Raw genomic sequence first — 16,876 nt, 5'->3', positions numbered from 1 at the left:
CTTCATCCCCAGAGAATTGAGGATTTTGATTTCTGTAACAATGGTTTATTGAGAATTATCTAGAATTTTACATAAATGAAATTGCAGAATATATAATTTTGAAATCTGGCTTCTTTCAAAGTAGTCTGAGCTTCTCTCACATTGTTGTGTGTAACAATAGTGCATTTCTTTTATTACTAAGCATAGGTATACCACAGTGTTTACCCATCCACTGGCTTACGAGCATATGAGGTTTTCTACAGTTTGGTGCTTTTAGAAATAAATTGCCATGAACAATAATGTACATGTCTTGAAGGACATATGCTTTTTTTTCTCTTGGGTAAATACCTAAATGAAGAATGGTCAGTATATTTTTAAGTTTGTAGGAAACTGCCAAACTCCTTTCCAAATTGGTTTGTAATATGATGCCCTCAAATTTATTAATCTTTTCTTCTTGAATGTCTAATCTGTTAATGCCATCTGGTAAATTTTTCATCTCAGACATCATGGTCTTCATCTCCAGATACTCAATTTGGATCATTTTTAACATTTCCAATGACTTATGATTTGAAATCTTTCGTATCTTTTTATTTTTATAATTACAATAGACATTTAAAGTAATACATTTGTAGCTCAAATGGTTCTAATTGTATGCTTCATGTTTATCCAACTTCTTAAAAAATATTTGTAAGACAGAGGCACCTGGGTGGCTTAGTCGGGTGAGCGTGTGACTTTGGTTCAGGTCATGATCTCATGGTTCACGGGTTCGAGCCCTGTGTCAGTGTCTGTGCTGACGACTCAGAGCCTGGAGCCTGCATTGGATTCTGTGTCTTCATCTCTCTCTGCCCCCACTCCTCCCCGTCCCCGCCCCCAACTAATGCTCTGTATCTCTCTCAAGAATAAACAAACATTAAAAAATTATATTTGGAAGACAGTTACAACCACAGATATCAACTCCATGATTATTTCCTTGCCCATTCTTCTCTCTCTTTTCTTTCCCAAATAACTCATTTCAGATACGGTTCAAGGTAGAATTTATACTCTTCACATTTTGTCCAATGCTCTTTAGGCACAATCTGCTGCTTCATGGTCAGGTCCAATGCTCTCTTAATGTGAAACATCCTGTTGTTGTAAAAGTTCTCAGGAAGCCGTCTTATGGTCTCTTTCATATCATCATTCCCATATATTATGCCATCTTGCATTAGCCCCAGTTTATTGAACGCTGCCACAGGCTTGATGCTGCAATCACAGGCCTGCTGACAATTTTGAATTTTGTGGATTTTACCTTAATGGGTGCTGAATATTTTTGTTCCTATAAATATTCTTAGGCTTTGTCTAGGATGCAGATAAGTTACTTAGAAACAGCTCTTGGGTCTTGATATTAAGATGTCAGTAGGTTTCATGTGAACAGTATATAATCTAAAGCTAATTATTCCCCATTACTGATGCAAAAACCTTGAAGCCTTGAATACTCTATCCAAGCCTCGTAAATTATGAGATTTTCCAATATAGCTTGTGAGCAGACACTATTCCTGATAGTACTCCTTCTAAGCCTTTTGGGTGGTTTATTTAGCTGTTTTAGGAGTGAATGTAAATTCTATTCCTGTAAGTAGAAGGAGGGGAGAGAACACTTCTTGGTGCAAATGGAACTAGTGGAACACTATTTCTTAGTTGAAATAGGTCATTGTTTTTAGAACTCTTTTGTAATTAAGCAATTGAACCATGAATTTCCCTCTCAATACCACTTTGTCAGCATCTAACAATTGTTGACATGCCATTTTCCATATTAATTTAGTTCAAAATATTTTCTAATTTCCTTTGTGATTCTTTCTTTGACCCATGATTTAAAAATATGTTGTTTAACTTCCAAATATATCAGGATTTTCTAGACTTTTGATTTCTATTTTCATTCCACTGTTTTCGGAGAACACAGTTCACATGGTCTTTAAACTTTCAGTGATTTGTTTTATGGCTAAGTATATTTTCTGCCTTAATGAATGTACCAACTGCACATGAAAGAATATGTATTCTGCTATAATTATGAGGAATTTACACACTTCAAATAGGTCAAACTGGTTGATATGTTGTTCATATTTGCCATCTGTTGTTCTGAACATTAGTATGAGAAAGGACTGCTATCATCTCCAACTATGAATGTGGATTTGTCCATTTCTCATTTCAGTTCTATCAGGTTTTGTTTCATATGCTTTCAAACTCTGTTATTAGACATGTCCACATTTATGATACTTTGGTCTTTGTGATGAGTTCCCATTTTCATCATGAAATGTCTCCATTTGGCCCTCATATTTCTTGCCCAGAAGTCTACTTCATTTAATATTAATTTAGTAACAATGTTATTAATAACATAATACTGATTACTGTTTTTACATATATATATTGTTTTCATATATATACTGTTTTCATATATTTATATTTCATGTTTATATTTATATTCATATTCATATTTATACTGTTTTCATATATATATTTCAATATTATGCTTTATATTTAAAGTGGGTTTTGGGGTGCGTGGGTGACTCAATCAGTTAAGCATCTGACTTTTGATTTCAGCTCAAGTACTGATTTTGCAGTCATGAGACAGAGCCCTGCATCAGGCTCCAAGCTGAGCCTGGAGCATGCTTGGGATTCTCTATCTCTCCTTTTCAAAATAAATGAATAAAAACTTTAAAAAATATATTAAGTGGTTTACTTGTACATATATCATTGGTTTTCCTTTTTTATCCAGTCTCACAATCTCTACCTTCTAATAAGAATGTAAGCTAATTTATATTAATTGTAATTACTATACAGTCTTGTTTTCTATTCATCCTATTTTTTATCATCTATTTCTATCTTCATTTGAATTTATTCAGTATTTTTAGATATTCCATTCTATTTTAACCCTTGGCTTGATAACTATTATCTGTATTTCATTGTTTTAGTGAATGATCTAGGGTTTATAATATGCATTTTTAATTTAATACAGTCTGCCTTCAAATAATATAGGACTTGTCTTACAACAGTATACTTATATTTCCACACACCTTTACTTCTACATAATTCATAAACCCCACAATATATTTTTAATCATTTAAAAAAATTAAAAATTAAAAAATTTTCATATGTACCCACATATTTACAATTTCTGGTGTTCTTCATTTATTTGTATTAATCTAATTTTCTGTTATAATTTTCTTTCAGCCTAAGGAACTTCCATTAACATTTCTTGCAGCTTTTGTTTGTGAAAAATATATTTATTTTGTCTTCATTTTAGAAAGATATTTTTGTTGGATGTAGTATTCTAAGTTAACATTTTATTCCTTCAACACTTAAAAATATCACTGATTGTCTCCTGGCTTGCATTGCTTCTGATAATAAGTCTGTAGTCATTATTTTTAAATCTCTTTCCTATATACAATGTGTCTTTTTTTCCTCACCTCTGATTAATATTTTTTGCAGTTTTATGCTTTTATTAACACAAATATGATGTGCACAAAAGCCGCTTATTCATTTTCTTCACTGTGCAGCCTGGCATTGGGATTGGTGACTCTGATAGACAGCTGGGCTACTCTTCCCAAAATGGCTTTGCAGTTCTTGGAGGAGACATTATGAGCAATCTCTGCACAGTAAGATTTGTTGCACATCAGCAGCACTTCAAGCTCCTTGACGTTGTGGATTAGGAATTTCCAGAAGCTGCTGGGCAGCATGTGCTTTGTTTTCTTGTTGCTCTCGTAACCATTGCAGGGCATCAAGACTAGCCCTTGAATCTTGTGCACCCCTATTGTCAATGCTTCTAGGTTTCCACCAGTTGCACTTAATTTTGACAGACCAGTCTGACTGTTGCTGGATGAACTTCTTGTACTACTGATTTTCAGCAATTTTATTATGATCTGTCTTGATATGGCTTCCTGTGAGTTACTCCTACTTGGAGTTACTAAGTTTCTTACACTTGTCTGTGAGTTTACATTTTTCATGAAATTTGGGTAGTTTTGTGTTACTATTCTTTTAACATTTTTCCCTTTCTACTAGTCCCTCTAGTTCAGGAACTCTAATCATACATACATTAGAGCACTCAATTTGTCCCCACTCAGGCTGCATTCTACCACCTCACTCCTGTAGTTTTGCTGTGTGTACTTCATTTTGCATTGCTTTTATTGTTATGTCTTCAAATTAATCGATCTTTTCTTCAACAGCATCTACCTCTTAATTCTTTTGAGTAAATTCTTTCTTAGTAGATCTTATCCTTTAGAATCTCCATTTAGTCAATTTTCAGTATTTTTCATTTCTTTCCTCATTGCATTCTCGATTTCCTTTAAACTCTTAAGAATAGTTAAAACAGCTGTTTTTAAAATCTTCATCTGTTAATTCTATTATTTTTGCCATTTAAGGATTTTTATTTTCAAATTTTTCTCCAAGTTATGAGTCAAACGTGGATACTTCTCATGTCTACTATTTTTGACTAAATGCCGTTCATTATGAAAATTACATTAATGAGTATCTACATTTACTGGTTTGCCTTTAAAGAGCGTGGAAGTTTATTCTGACAGGCCCTTAATTTTCATGCATATCAGACTGATCCTCTTTAGACTCCTTCACAACACTTTTTAGGGTGGATCTAAAGCAGCGATTCTCAAAAGTATAGTTCACAGATGCCTAGGACTGCTTGAGACTGATTGTACAAAAGTAATGCTAAGTAATATTCCTGCTACTTTATCACAAATCGAAGTAGTGTTAAGCTAAACTACTAGTCCTTATATCCTTTTTTAAATTTAATTTTTTTTAATGTTTATTTATTTTTGAGACAGAGAGAGACAGAGCATGAACGGGGGAGGGTCAGAGAGAGGGAGACACAGAATCCGAAACAGGCTCCAGGCTCTGAGCTGTCAGCACAGAGCCCGACACGGGGCTCGTACTCACAGACCGTGAGATCATGACCTGAGCCGAAGTCGGCCGCTTAACTGACTGAGCCACCCAGGCGCCCCTAGTCCTTATATCCTTAACCACCAAATACTTGCATTTAAAAAAAAAGCCATGAAGTAACAAAAATGGTTACCTTTATTAAATCTCAGTGCATTTAATATTATGTGTGATGAAACCGGAAGTACCCATAAAGCACTTCTGTTACATATTAAAGTATAATCATTGTTCTGAGGAAAAGGACTTGTTTATAATGTGAGATGAACTGTGTTTCTCACAGAACACTATTTTTACTTGAATAAATGATATTACATTATGTTATTCAGACTTGACATTTTCTTAAAAAGGAACAAAGTAAGCCTGTCAACCCAAGGGAAAAATCTGACATTTTTTGGTCAATGATAAAATTTGAGGCTTCAAACTAAATCCCAAATTTTTAAAAACTTTGTATATGTTATTATGAGCTTGATAACTTCCCCATACTTAAAATACTTTTCTGTGAGATTAGTGATGGTATTAACAAATTATTGGGGCACCTGGGTTGCTCAGTGGTTAAGCAACCAACTCTTACTCATCTCAGGTCATAATCTCAGTTTGTGAGTTCTAACCCTGCACCAGGCTCCATGCTGACAGTGTGGATGGAGCCTGCTTGAGATTCTCTCCCTCTCTCTCTCTCTGTGCCCCTCTTGTGCATACTCACTTTCTCTCCCAAAATAAATAAACTTTAAAAAAAAAGTGATTTACTGATATCATATAATGCAATTTGTCAATATTTCATTTATTTATATAACTAAGTGAACCAATATTTTCCAAATGACTATTTCATGGTATTAGAAAATCATGCAGTGAAAGTTAAGATATTCCAGTGAATTTTCATATAACAGAATACCACAATTTCGCTGATGTGGTTTCAGATTTTACATTGCAACTAGCCTTTAAGAAATGATCATTTACCAGTTTTGGTTGTAGTATCAAATGAGAATATCAAATAAAACTATAAGAATATAGGGAAGAGTTAAGATGGCAGCGTAGTAAGGGGATCCTAGGTTTGTCTTGTACCTGGAACACAGCTAGATCAACATCAAACCATTTTGAACAACTAGGAAATTGATCTGAGGATTAACAGAACAATCTGCATAATTTAAGGGAGAGAATGCGGCAGGTACACCTGTCTGCAGAGGTGAACTGGGGGAGAGAAGAGCCACAGAATGAAAGAGAGAAGGGATCCATTTTTTCAAAGAAGAGAAAGAGGGGGAGACTGAGCAGAGCCTCCATTCGCACAACAAAAACACTCCCCCTCAAAGTACCTAGAGAAAAAGAGTGCAAACATGTGCAGGGGACTGCACAATAAAACTGTTCCCCAAAACAACTGATGGAGGTGGGGAGAAGCAGAGGGTTTCAATACTGCCAGTTTTTTATAAACAGCAGAACAAAGAGTCTGGTTTCCGAGGCTAGCGCCTAGTAGCACTCTGGCAAGAAAGCAGGGAGGAGGCCCGGGAGTGGGCAGCACAGACTAAGGATCCCCTGGGTCTGGCAGGGAGAAGTGGTTACCCTGCTTGGAGCACATATTGTAGAGGCAATACAGATCTCCACAGGCAAGACCCGGTAGGTGCCATAGAGCTACCCACTCACCTATAATAGAAACAAAGGCGCTGGCTGTGTGTTGGGATTTACCTTAAACTCTGAGCCACTGCTGCTACATGGTCATGCAAACATTTTCTGGGACAAGCCAGTACCAGCCACAGCAAAGCGAGACCCTTCCCCAGAGGATCACCACAGGCTGAGCTATAGGGGTCTCTGAAGTGTTGGGTTGTGAAACACAGTTGCCTCTGGAGATAAAACTCTGGAGAGAGGTGCTGCCTGGCAGGCAGACAGCTCGAGCATGGATGGGGGAAGGCAGGGAGCTGATGGAACTAGAGACACAGGAGGGGTGAATGATCACTAGACTATGAGTCCAGAAACTTCCCTATCGGGGAGACTAAGAGAACAGGGTGAAGCCACTTTCACCATTAGCATAACACTGATCAACCCCAGTGAGCTAACCAGAGCCACCAAGTGGAGAATGGAGCAGTTACCCTGCTCCTAGCACTCCACTAGGGCAAGTAAACCTGAGAATCAGAGCAAAAGACCTCCCCCAGAAGACCAGCACAAATCCCTTCCAGGCACTTAGTCTACTGATCATAAAGTGCTACAAGTTTCAGCTCTAGGGAAAACCTGATTCATTTAGGGTTTTTGTTTTTTTTTTTGTATGTTCATTCGTTCTTTGGGGTTTTTTTTTTTTCTTCTATTTTGCTTGTTGTTTTTTTCTTGGATACAGAAAGAGAACTTATTTACTTATTTATTTACTTAAATTTTTTTTTCTTTTCTCTTGTCTGTTTTATCTATCAAGCTACCCTTAACAAGCAGACCAAAACACACCTAGGATCTAGCTTCCTTTATTTGATTTTTTCTAATTTTTTAAACTTTTATTTCATTTTATTACATTTTTTCCTTCCTCCAAAATGACACGATGGATGAATTCACCTCAAGAAAGAAAGAAAGAAAGAAAGAAAGAAAGAAAGAAAGAAAGAAAGAAAGAAAGAAAGAAAGAAAGAAAGAAAGAAAGAAAGAAAGAAATTAGGAAGAAATGATGGCTAGGGATTTAATCAATACATATATAACTAAGAGTCTGAACTAGAATTTAAAACAATGATTATAAGGATACTAACTGGGCTTTAAAAAAAGCATAGAAGACACCAGAGAATTCTTTTCTGCAAAGATAAAAGAACCAAAATCTAGTCAGGCCAAAATTAAAAAAAGCTGTAAGTGAGATGCAAACCCAAATGGAGGTCACAAAAACCTCCAATGGATGAGGAAAAACCTCATCCAATATGGATGAGGCAGAGGAGCAAATTAGGGACATAAAAGATAAAATTATAGAAAGTAATGAAGCTGAAAAGAAGAGGGAAATAAAATAGATCACAAAGGTAAACTCAGGGACCTCAGCAACTTACTAAAATGTTATAACATTTGTATGATAGGAATCCCCAGAAGATGAAGAAACAGAAAAGGGGGCAGAAAGCTTATGTGAACAAATTATAGCTGAAAACTTCCCTAATCTGAGGAAAGACACAGAGATCAAAATCCAAAAAGCAGAGAGAATTCTCATTAAATTCAACAAAAGCTGGCCATTGCCAAGACATATCATTGTCAAATTCACAAAATACACCAACAAGGAAAGAATCTTGAAAGCACCAAGGAAAAAAACTCCTTACTATAAGGGAAGACAAATCAGGTTTGCAGCAGATCTGTCCATAGAAAATTGGCAGGCCAGAAATGAGTGGCAGGATATATTCACCATGTTAAATTGGAAAAGTATGCAGCCAAGAATAGTCTATCCAGCAACACTGTCATTCAGAATAGAAGGACAAAGAGTTTCACAGAAAAACAAAAACTACAGCAGTCTGTGACTACTAACCCAGCCCTGCAAGAAATTTTAAGGGGGACACTTTGAGTGGAAAAAAAACAAAAAACAAAAAACAAAAAAACAAGAAAACAAAAATCATGACCAAAAGCAGAAAAACTAGAAAGGACCAGAGAGCATCACCAGAAACACCAACTCTATAGGTAACACAATGGCACTAAATTCATAACTTTCAATAATCACTCTGAATATAAATGAACTAAGTGCTCCAATCAAAAGATGTAGGGTATAAGAATGGATTTTTAAAAAAATAACAAGAGGGGCGCCTGGGTGGCTCAGTTGGTTAAGCGTCCGACTTCAGCTCAGGTCACAATTTCGCGGTCCGTGGGTTCGAGCCCCGCGTCGGGCTCTGGGCTGATGGCTCGGAGCCTGGAGCCTGCTTCCGATTCTGTGTCTCCCTCTCTCTCTGCCCCTCCCCCGTTCATGCTCTGTCTCTCTCTGTCTCAAAAATAAATAAACGTTAAAAAAATTAAAAAAAAAAAATAACAAGATCCATCTATAAGCTGCCTAGGAGAGACTCATTTTAGACCTAAAGACAGCTGCAGATTGAATGGACATCAAAAGAAAACCAGAGTAGCCATACTTAGACAAACTAGATTTTAAAACAAAGACTGTAACAAAAGATGCATACAGACATTATATCACAATTAAGGTGTTAGAATCAAGACGATTCTAACAATTATGAATATTTATGGCCCCAACTTGGCAGAACCCAAATGTATAAATGAATTAATAACAAACATAAAGAAACTCATTGATAATAATATCATAATAGTAGGGGACTTTAACACCCCACTTACAACAATGGACAGATCATCTAAGCAGAAAACCCTCAACAAGGAAACAATGGTGTTGAATGACACACTGGACTGGATAGATTTAACATATATTCAGAACATTCAATTCTAAAGCAGCAGAATACATTCTTTTCAAGAGCACATAGAACATTCTCCAGAATAGATCATCTACTGGGTCACAAATCAGTCCTCAGCTAGTACTAAAAGATCAATTATCATACCATGCATGTTTTCAGATCACAATGCTATAAAACTTCAAGTCAACCACAAGAAAAAATTTAGAAAGCCCTCAAATACATGGAGGTTAAAGAATAGCCTACTAAAGAATGAATGGATTAAGCAGGAAATTAAAGAAGAAATTAAAAAATAAATGGAAGCAAATGAAAATGAAAACACAATAGTCCAGACCTTTGGGGTGCAGCAAAGGCAGTGCTGAGAAGGAAGTATATTGCAATTCAGGCCTATTTCAAAAAGCAAGAAAGGTCCCAAATACTCAATCTAACCTTATACTAAACGAGCTAATAAAGTAACAGCAAATAAACCCTAAAGCCAGCAGAAAAAGGGAAATTATAGAGCAGATATAAACAATTTAGAAACAAAACTAATAGCTGGTTCTTTCAAAGAATTAACAAACCCCTAGTCAGCCTTATCATAAAGAGATCACAACCAATACCAGAGAAATACAATTGTAAGACAATACTATGAAAAATTATATGCCAACAAACTGGGCAATTTGGAAGAAATGGACAAATTCCTAGAAACTCACACACTACCAAAACTGAAACAGGAAGAAATAGAAAATTTAAACAGGTCCATAACCAGCAAAGAAATTGAATCAGTAATCAAAAATCACCCAGCAAACAAGAGTCCTGGGCCAGACGGTTTCTACCAGGGGAATTCTACCAGACATTTAAAGAGTTAATACCTATTCTTCCCAAACTGTTCCAAAAAATAGAAACAGAAGGAAAACTTCAAAACTCATTCTACAAAGCCAGCATTACCCTGATTCCAATATCAGGCAAAGACCCCACTAAAAAGGAGAATTACAAACCAACATCCCTAATGAACATGGATGCAAATATTCTCAATAAAATACTAGCAAATTGAATTCAACAAAATACTAGCAAACTGAATTCAACAGTACATTAAAAGAACTATCCATCATGATCAAATGGGATTTATTCCTGGGATGTAGAGCTGGTTCAATATTCACAAATCATTCAATGTGATACACATTAATAAAAGAAAGGATAAGAACCATATGATCCTGTCCACAGATGCAGAAAAAGCATTTGACAAAACACAGCATCCATTTTTGATAAAAACCCTCAACAAAGTAGGGATAGATGGAATATACTTCAACATCACAAAGGCAATATATGAAAGACCCATAGCTAATTATCATCCCCAATGGGGAAAAACTGAGAACATTTCCCCTACAGTCAGGAACAAGACAAGGATGTCCGCTCTCACCCCTGGTGTTCAACACAATCTGAAAGTCCTAGACTCAGCAATCAGACAACAAAATAAATAAAGGGTATATAAATTAGCAAGGAAGAAGTCAAACTTTATATGCAAATGGCATGATACCATGTGTAGAAAACCTGAAAGACTCCACAAAAAAATTGCCAGAACTAATACAGGAGTTCAAAGTCATAGGATATAAAATCATTGTGCAGAAATCTGTTTTATTTCTATACACCCATAACGAAGTAGCAGAGAAAGAAATTACCCCATTTGCAATTGCACCAAAAACAGTAAGATACCTAGAAATAAATGTAACTGAAGAGATAAAAGATCTGTACTCTGAAAAGTATAGAACACTTATGAAAGAAATTGAAGAGGACACAAAGAAATGGAAAAGCATTCCATTCTCATGGATTGGAAGAACAAACATTGTTAAAATGTCTATACTAATATAGAAAATATTCCTCTGGAGACTCTACTAACTGTATGTTCAACAGAGTCTCTTTCCTCTGGCAGGAAGGAATTTAATAGTCTCCTAACCCCAGGAATTGTTCAACTCAGCCTGTGATATTCAGATTACTATTAAGCCAAATGATAGCCTATCTCAGTAGAAACAATAAGGAAATCAAACCTATAATCTAGAAGAAACAAAATGTATAATAAGTATCGCATGGATTTTTCCCCCAAGTACAATCCTCAAAACTGAATTTTCCCCCCTTTGTCCCATTAACATTTTTGCAAGTCAGAAATACTTTAGTGCTCCCAATCATTTCCTTATTTCGAATATTATAGCCTACCAGTCCCTACAAATACTTGTTTTAACTATGACAGCTATTCTTTTGAGAAAAACCAGATTAAGATTCTGTATCAGAAGAAGTATATTAGACTTTTAAGGTTGGAAAGAACCCATCTCAGAGGCTGTGTAAAACCACTCTGAAGTATGACTTTATCCAAGAACAAGTAAGACTTTAACAGCAAAGACTACAAGGCAATGCTGCATTGTTTCTCCCTCTACACCACAGATTCTGACCTCACAGGTTCAAAGGTGCAGCTCTTGCATAACCTGCTGCTCAAACATATAAATTTAAACAAAAAGATCACTAACATAACACCTATAGTTATCAAAAGAATCATAAATATATGGATATTTAGAGGTTCTGAGACAAAAGGATTCCAGAAAATACTACTCATTTTTACATGGTTATTTACAGTGTGTCACTGGGTCCTACAAGAACTTGAGATTACACCCAACAATGCATACATACACTCTATCAGACTACTCTAAAAGCTAATATTTGTGTCTGTGAAATTAAAAGTCTTAAGTCATTTTTTTCCCCAAACATCAATGTTCCCCTGAAAGTTGAAAGAAACCTAAAGATTATAATTAATAGGTAAGAAAGTATTGAAAATAACTTTTTAGGGGGGAGCGCCTGGGTGGCTCAGTTGGTGGAACATCCAACTTGAGTTCAGGTCACAATCTCATGGTTCATGAGTTCGAGCCCTGCATCAACTCGCTGCTGTCAGCGCAGAGCCCACTTCAGATCCTCTATCCCCATCTCTCTCTGCCCCTCCCCTGCTCATGCTCTCTCTCTCTCTCTCTCTCTCTCTCTCTCTCTCTCAAAAATGAGTAACATTTAAAAAAATAAACAAAATAACTTTTTAGGGAGCAAAGGTTCGGGTCATTTATGAAGCATACTGGTCAATAAAGATTATCAAATAATTTTCATTAGTGGCTATTTTCTATTTACCTCTTTGCTTCTTGCATTGTAGGTCCTTGGCCCAAATAAAAACACTCTGTGCTTGCCATTCATATAACAAAATTGTTTTAAGATCTAAAATCTCATATCAATGTCACATCTACTCTGTGTAAAGCATTAAGTTTAGCACTCTGAAGAATACAAAAACTGAATATTAAGTCAGGATGGAAAGGGCTTCCCAATTACAAACATAAAGGGAAAAACTATGAAAAAAAAGTCCAATACATATTGTCAAAATAAAAATCTTCCTTATCCCCAAAAGCACAATAAAATAAAAATGTAAATTGGGAAACTATCTTCAAAACAGATAATGAATAAAAGGAAAATCTCATTTATATAAAAAGTTCTTATAAATTAAAGTTTTTAAGTAAATAGAAACATAATCTCACATATAAGAGAACCACTAAACCTAGTGAAGTATTAACTCATTAGTTAGAGTGAAAGAAAAGTGAATTGAAAACAAAAGATATCATTTATTGCCAAACTGGCAAAGCACTTTCTTTTTTTTACTGTGGAAATATATTCATACCATAAAATGCACCACTCTAACCATTTTAAGGTGTGCAGTTCAATGGCATTAAGTACTTTCACATTGTGTAACCATCATTCCTATCCATCTCCAGAACTTACTCATCACCCCACACTGTAACTCTGTACCCATTAAACAATACCTCCTTATTCCCACCTCCCCCAGCTCCTGGTAACCACTAATCTACATGCTACAATTTGACTATCATCAGTACCTTCTATAAGGGGAATCATACATATTTGTCCTTTTGTGTCTGGCTTATTTCATTTAGCATAATGTCTTCAACTGTCATCCATGTTGTAGCATACTGCAGAATTTCATTCCTTTTTCAGGCTGAATAATATTCTATTGTGTGTATATATACATGTGTGTGTGTGTGTGTGTGTGTGTGTGTGTGTGTGTGTGTGTGTATACACCACATTTTGCTTATCCATTTTCAGCTGATAGCTTCTTGGAATGTTTCTACTTTTTGTTCTATTTTTCTGTAAATGTACTTACTTTCAATACTTTTGGGTATATACTCAAGAAGTGGGATTGGTGGATTACATGATAATTCTAGGTTTAATTTTTCAAGGAGCGCCACATTGTTTCCCCAGTAGCTGCACAATTTTATACCCCTACCAGCAATGAACAAGTGTTCCAATTTCTCCAGATCCTCACCAAATCTTAACACTTCCTGTTGTTTAGATGATAGTAATCTTGATGGGTGCAAAGTGGTATCTCATTTTGGTTTTGATTTGCATTTTCCTCATAATTCATGATGTTCATATTTTCATGTGCTTGGCCATCTATGTATTTTTTTGGGAGAAATATCTACTCAAGTCCTCTGCCCAATTTTTAAACAACTTATTTTTTATTGAGATATAATTGATATATAACATTGTATAATTTTAAGGTGTATGTATATATGTTGATTTGACACACTTATATATTGCAATTTGATTACCGTTGTAACAACTCTATCACGTCACAATTATTTCTTTTTTGTGGCGGGAACAATTTTAATTGGATTCTTTGGATTTTTTTTTGTGGGGAAGTTGCAGGAGTTTTTTATATATTCTGGATACTAATCCCTTATCAGATATATGATTTGCAGGTATTTTCTACCAGTCTGTAGGTTGCCTTTTTATTCTGTGAATAGAATCTTTGATGCACAAAAGTTTTTAATTTTGATGAAGTCCAGTTCACTTACTTTTTTTCTTTTGTTCCTATGCTTTTGGTACCATATACAAGAAATCATTGCCAAACCCAATGACATGAAGCTTTTCCCTTATATTTTGTTATAAGATTTTTCAAGTTTGAGCTCTTATGTTTAGGTCTTTGAGGTTTTTCTGGTTTTTGTTTTTTTAAATATCACAAACTGTTGGCAAGAGTATAAATTAGTATACTATTAATGGCAATTTAAACTAATAAGACTTCACTGAAGAGTAATTTGGTAGAATATGCCAAAAACTAAAAAAATGGGTGTGCCCTCTCATGCAGAATTACACCACTAGGCATCTATATTAAGAAAAATAATCATTGAGGTTCAACAAAGTTCACTGCAGAATATTATAGTGAAAGATCAAGAAGGGAGGGGAGCTCAAAATAACCAGCAAAAGGGAAATGATCCACTAAATCATAGTATGGATTTTAAAAACTATGTATTTCAAGAGTATTTTCTTTTTGAGAGAGTGAATGTGCACAATCAGGGGAGAGGGAGAGAGGAAGAGAGGGAGAGAATCTTAAGCAGGCTCCATGCCCAGCATAGAGCCTGACATGGGGGCTCAATCCCAGGACCATGAGATCATAACCTGAGTCAAAATCAAGAGTCAGATGCTTAACTGACTGAGTCACCTAGGTGCCCCAAATATTTTAAAATACAGAAAATGATCATGATATAATACAAGTGAAAAAAACAGATTATGGGGTGCCTGAGTGGCATGGTTGGTTGAGGTCCAACTTCAGCTCAGGTCATGATCTCGAGCCCCACATCCGGCTCGCTGCTGTCACCCTGTCAGCACACAGCCCGCTTTGGATCCTCTGCCCCCATCTCTCTGCCCCTCCCCTGCTTGTGCTCTCACAGAAAATATTTTTTTAAGTAAAAAAGCAAATTATAAAGCATTAAATAGAGTCTATCTCAAGTCTGCAAAATATAAATTTATACAACAGACGTAGAATGAAAATGGAAATAAATGCAGCAAAATGTTAACTGCAGTTAAAAGTAGAACAGCTGACCATTTTACTTTTTTCATATTTTGTCTACTTCATATATTTTCTACAGTGAATACTGGAACAGGAATGGACTGGACATGAGATATTTATAAACAGAGGGAGGCAATTTCTATGCCAGGGCTCAAGAAAGAAAGTGTGGAGGCACCTGGAGGGCTGAGTTGGTTAAGTTCAGTAACTGAACCTTCAGTTCAGGGCATGATCTGACAGTTCGTGAGTTTGAGCCCTGTATTAGGCTCTCTGCTGACAACACAGAACTTACTTCAGATACACTGTCTCTCTTTCTCTTTCTCTTTCTCTTTCTCTTTCTCTTTCTCCTCTTTCTCTTTCTCTTTCTCTCTCTCTCTCTCTCCCTCCCTCCCTCTCCATTTCCCTCTCCCTCTCCCCCTCTTGGCCTCTTCCCTACTCTCTCCTAAAAATAAATAATCAGTAAATTTAAAAAAGAAAGAAAGGGTAAACAAAGCAATTAATATCTATTGAAAGGCTTTCTTCTAAGTACCAAGATGGTAACCATGTATATTGAGTACCAAGGGGAACTTGTTACAGATTTTAAGCAAGAAAATCTAGCAAAGAATTGAATGGCAAACAGAAAAGATGAAAACCTATTGGCACAGGATATTAAAATAACAAGAAATAGTAAAATGAAAGTATACACTGCCTATGCTGAAAATGGAAAAGGTGATGCATAAAACAGTAATCTGTGAAATAGACTCTGTTTTTCAAGATGTAGTTCTTGAATCAATTTCATCAGAATCACCTATGTTGTTTGTTTTTTTAAAATGCAGATTTGCGGTCTCTACTCCATTACAGAATTAGAATCTAAATCTATGGGATTCAGCCCAGGACTTAAATTTAATTAGCCCCCCAACTCACTCTGTAGGTGACTTTTATGCACACAAAATTAGAAAGACTCCTTTGAAGTTCAGCAACTTGTAGAGTCTGAGAATGAGAGGGATGGAGGAATAGAAGAAATGGCTTAGTTTTCAAGCATGTTGGTAACCAGTTCCATGTTGCTATGGGCTCTCCATGTTTTGTGGCAAACAACATGGATACTTCATTCTAGTTTAACTTAAAGACTTTTGCCTAAAGGTACCTTTCTGTCATACTACCCAACTGCTTAATTTGTCCTCTTGAGACTGTATTTTATTAATCTCTGAAGCTGCTTACATTAAGAGCTTAAAACATTTTAATTCCACACCTATCCTTAAGAGACTAGAAGAGCATACATAGTAGGCAACCAATGAAATGAGAAATGGGTGCTTCTAAGGGAAAGAAAGCTGTAGGGCTAGAGAGGTAGGATAAGATCAGAGAGAAAAGGGTGTACATATATGCTAAACCAACGAGCTTGAACTTATCCTAAAAGGGTGCAGTTTGAGGAAATGAGATTTGGCAAATGTATACTCTTGTGAAACAACCACTTCAATCAAAATAAAGAACTTTTCCATGACCATGAAAGTTCACCCATATTTCCCCCATTTGTGGTCATTGCCTCCCCTATCCCTAACTCCTGGCAACCCCTGATCTGATTTCATTCACTAGTTTTGCCTTTCCAGGACATTATATAAATGAAATTATATAGATTCCTTTTGGCCTGGTTCCTTTCACTTAGCATAATATTTTGAAATTCATTCACTGTTCCCTGCATTGGTAGTTTGTCACTAGTTATTGCTAGGAAGTATTTTTTTTTTAATATAATTTATTGTCAAATTGGCTAACATACAGTGTGTACAGTGTGCTCTTGGTTTTGGGGGTAGAT

At 35.8% G+C, this 16,876-nt stretch overlaps 2 protein-coding genes across 4 annotated transcripts in view; both read right to left on the bottom strand.

The window, feature by feature from the left end:
- FAF1 (Fas associated factor 1) overlaps nt 1-16,876 on the bottom strand; it is a 532,153-nt gene that overhangs the window by 321,928 nt on the left and 193,349 nt on the right. The window lies entirely within an intron of this gene.
- On the bottom strand, nt 821-2,396 carry LOC131504744 (cytochrome b-c1 complex subunit 7-like). The gene has a single exon (XM_058717423.1). It carries the CDS (start codon nt 1,179-1,181, stop codon nt 987-989), a length of 195 nt encoding a protein of 64 aa, XP_058573406.1. The 5' UTR covers nt 1,182-2,396; the 3' UTR covers nt 821-986.

This window comes from Neofelis nebulosa, chromosome 2 (genome assembly GCF_028018385.1).
Source record: "Neofelis nebulosa isolate mNeoNeb1 chromosome 2, mNeoNeb1.pri, whole genome shotgun sequence".
NCBI lineage: Eukaryota > Metazoa > Chordata > Mammalia > Carnivora > Felidae > Neofelis > Neofelis nebulosa.
Note: the sequence above shows the minus strand (reverse complement) of the source record. Positions and strands in the feature narration are given on the sequence as shown.

What these genes read in the sequence shown, in the direction of transcription:
- LOC131504744 (XM_058717423.1), bottom strand. Translation starts at nt 1,181, where the DNA reads ATGCAAGATGGCATAATATATGGGAATGATGATATGAAAGAGACCATA.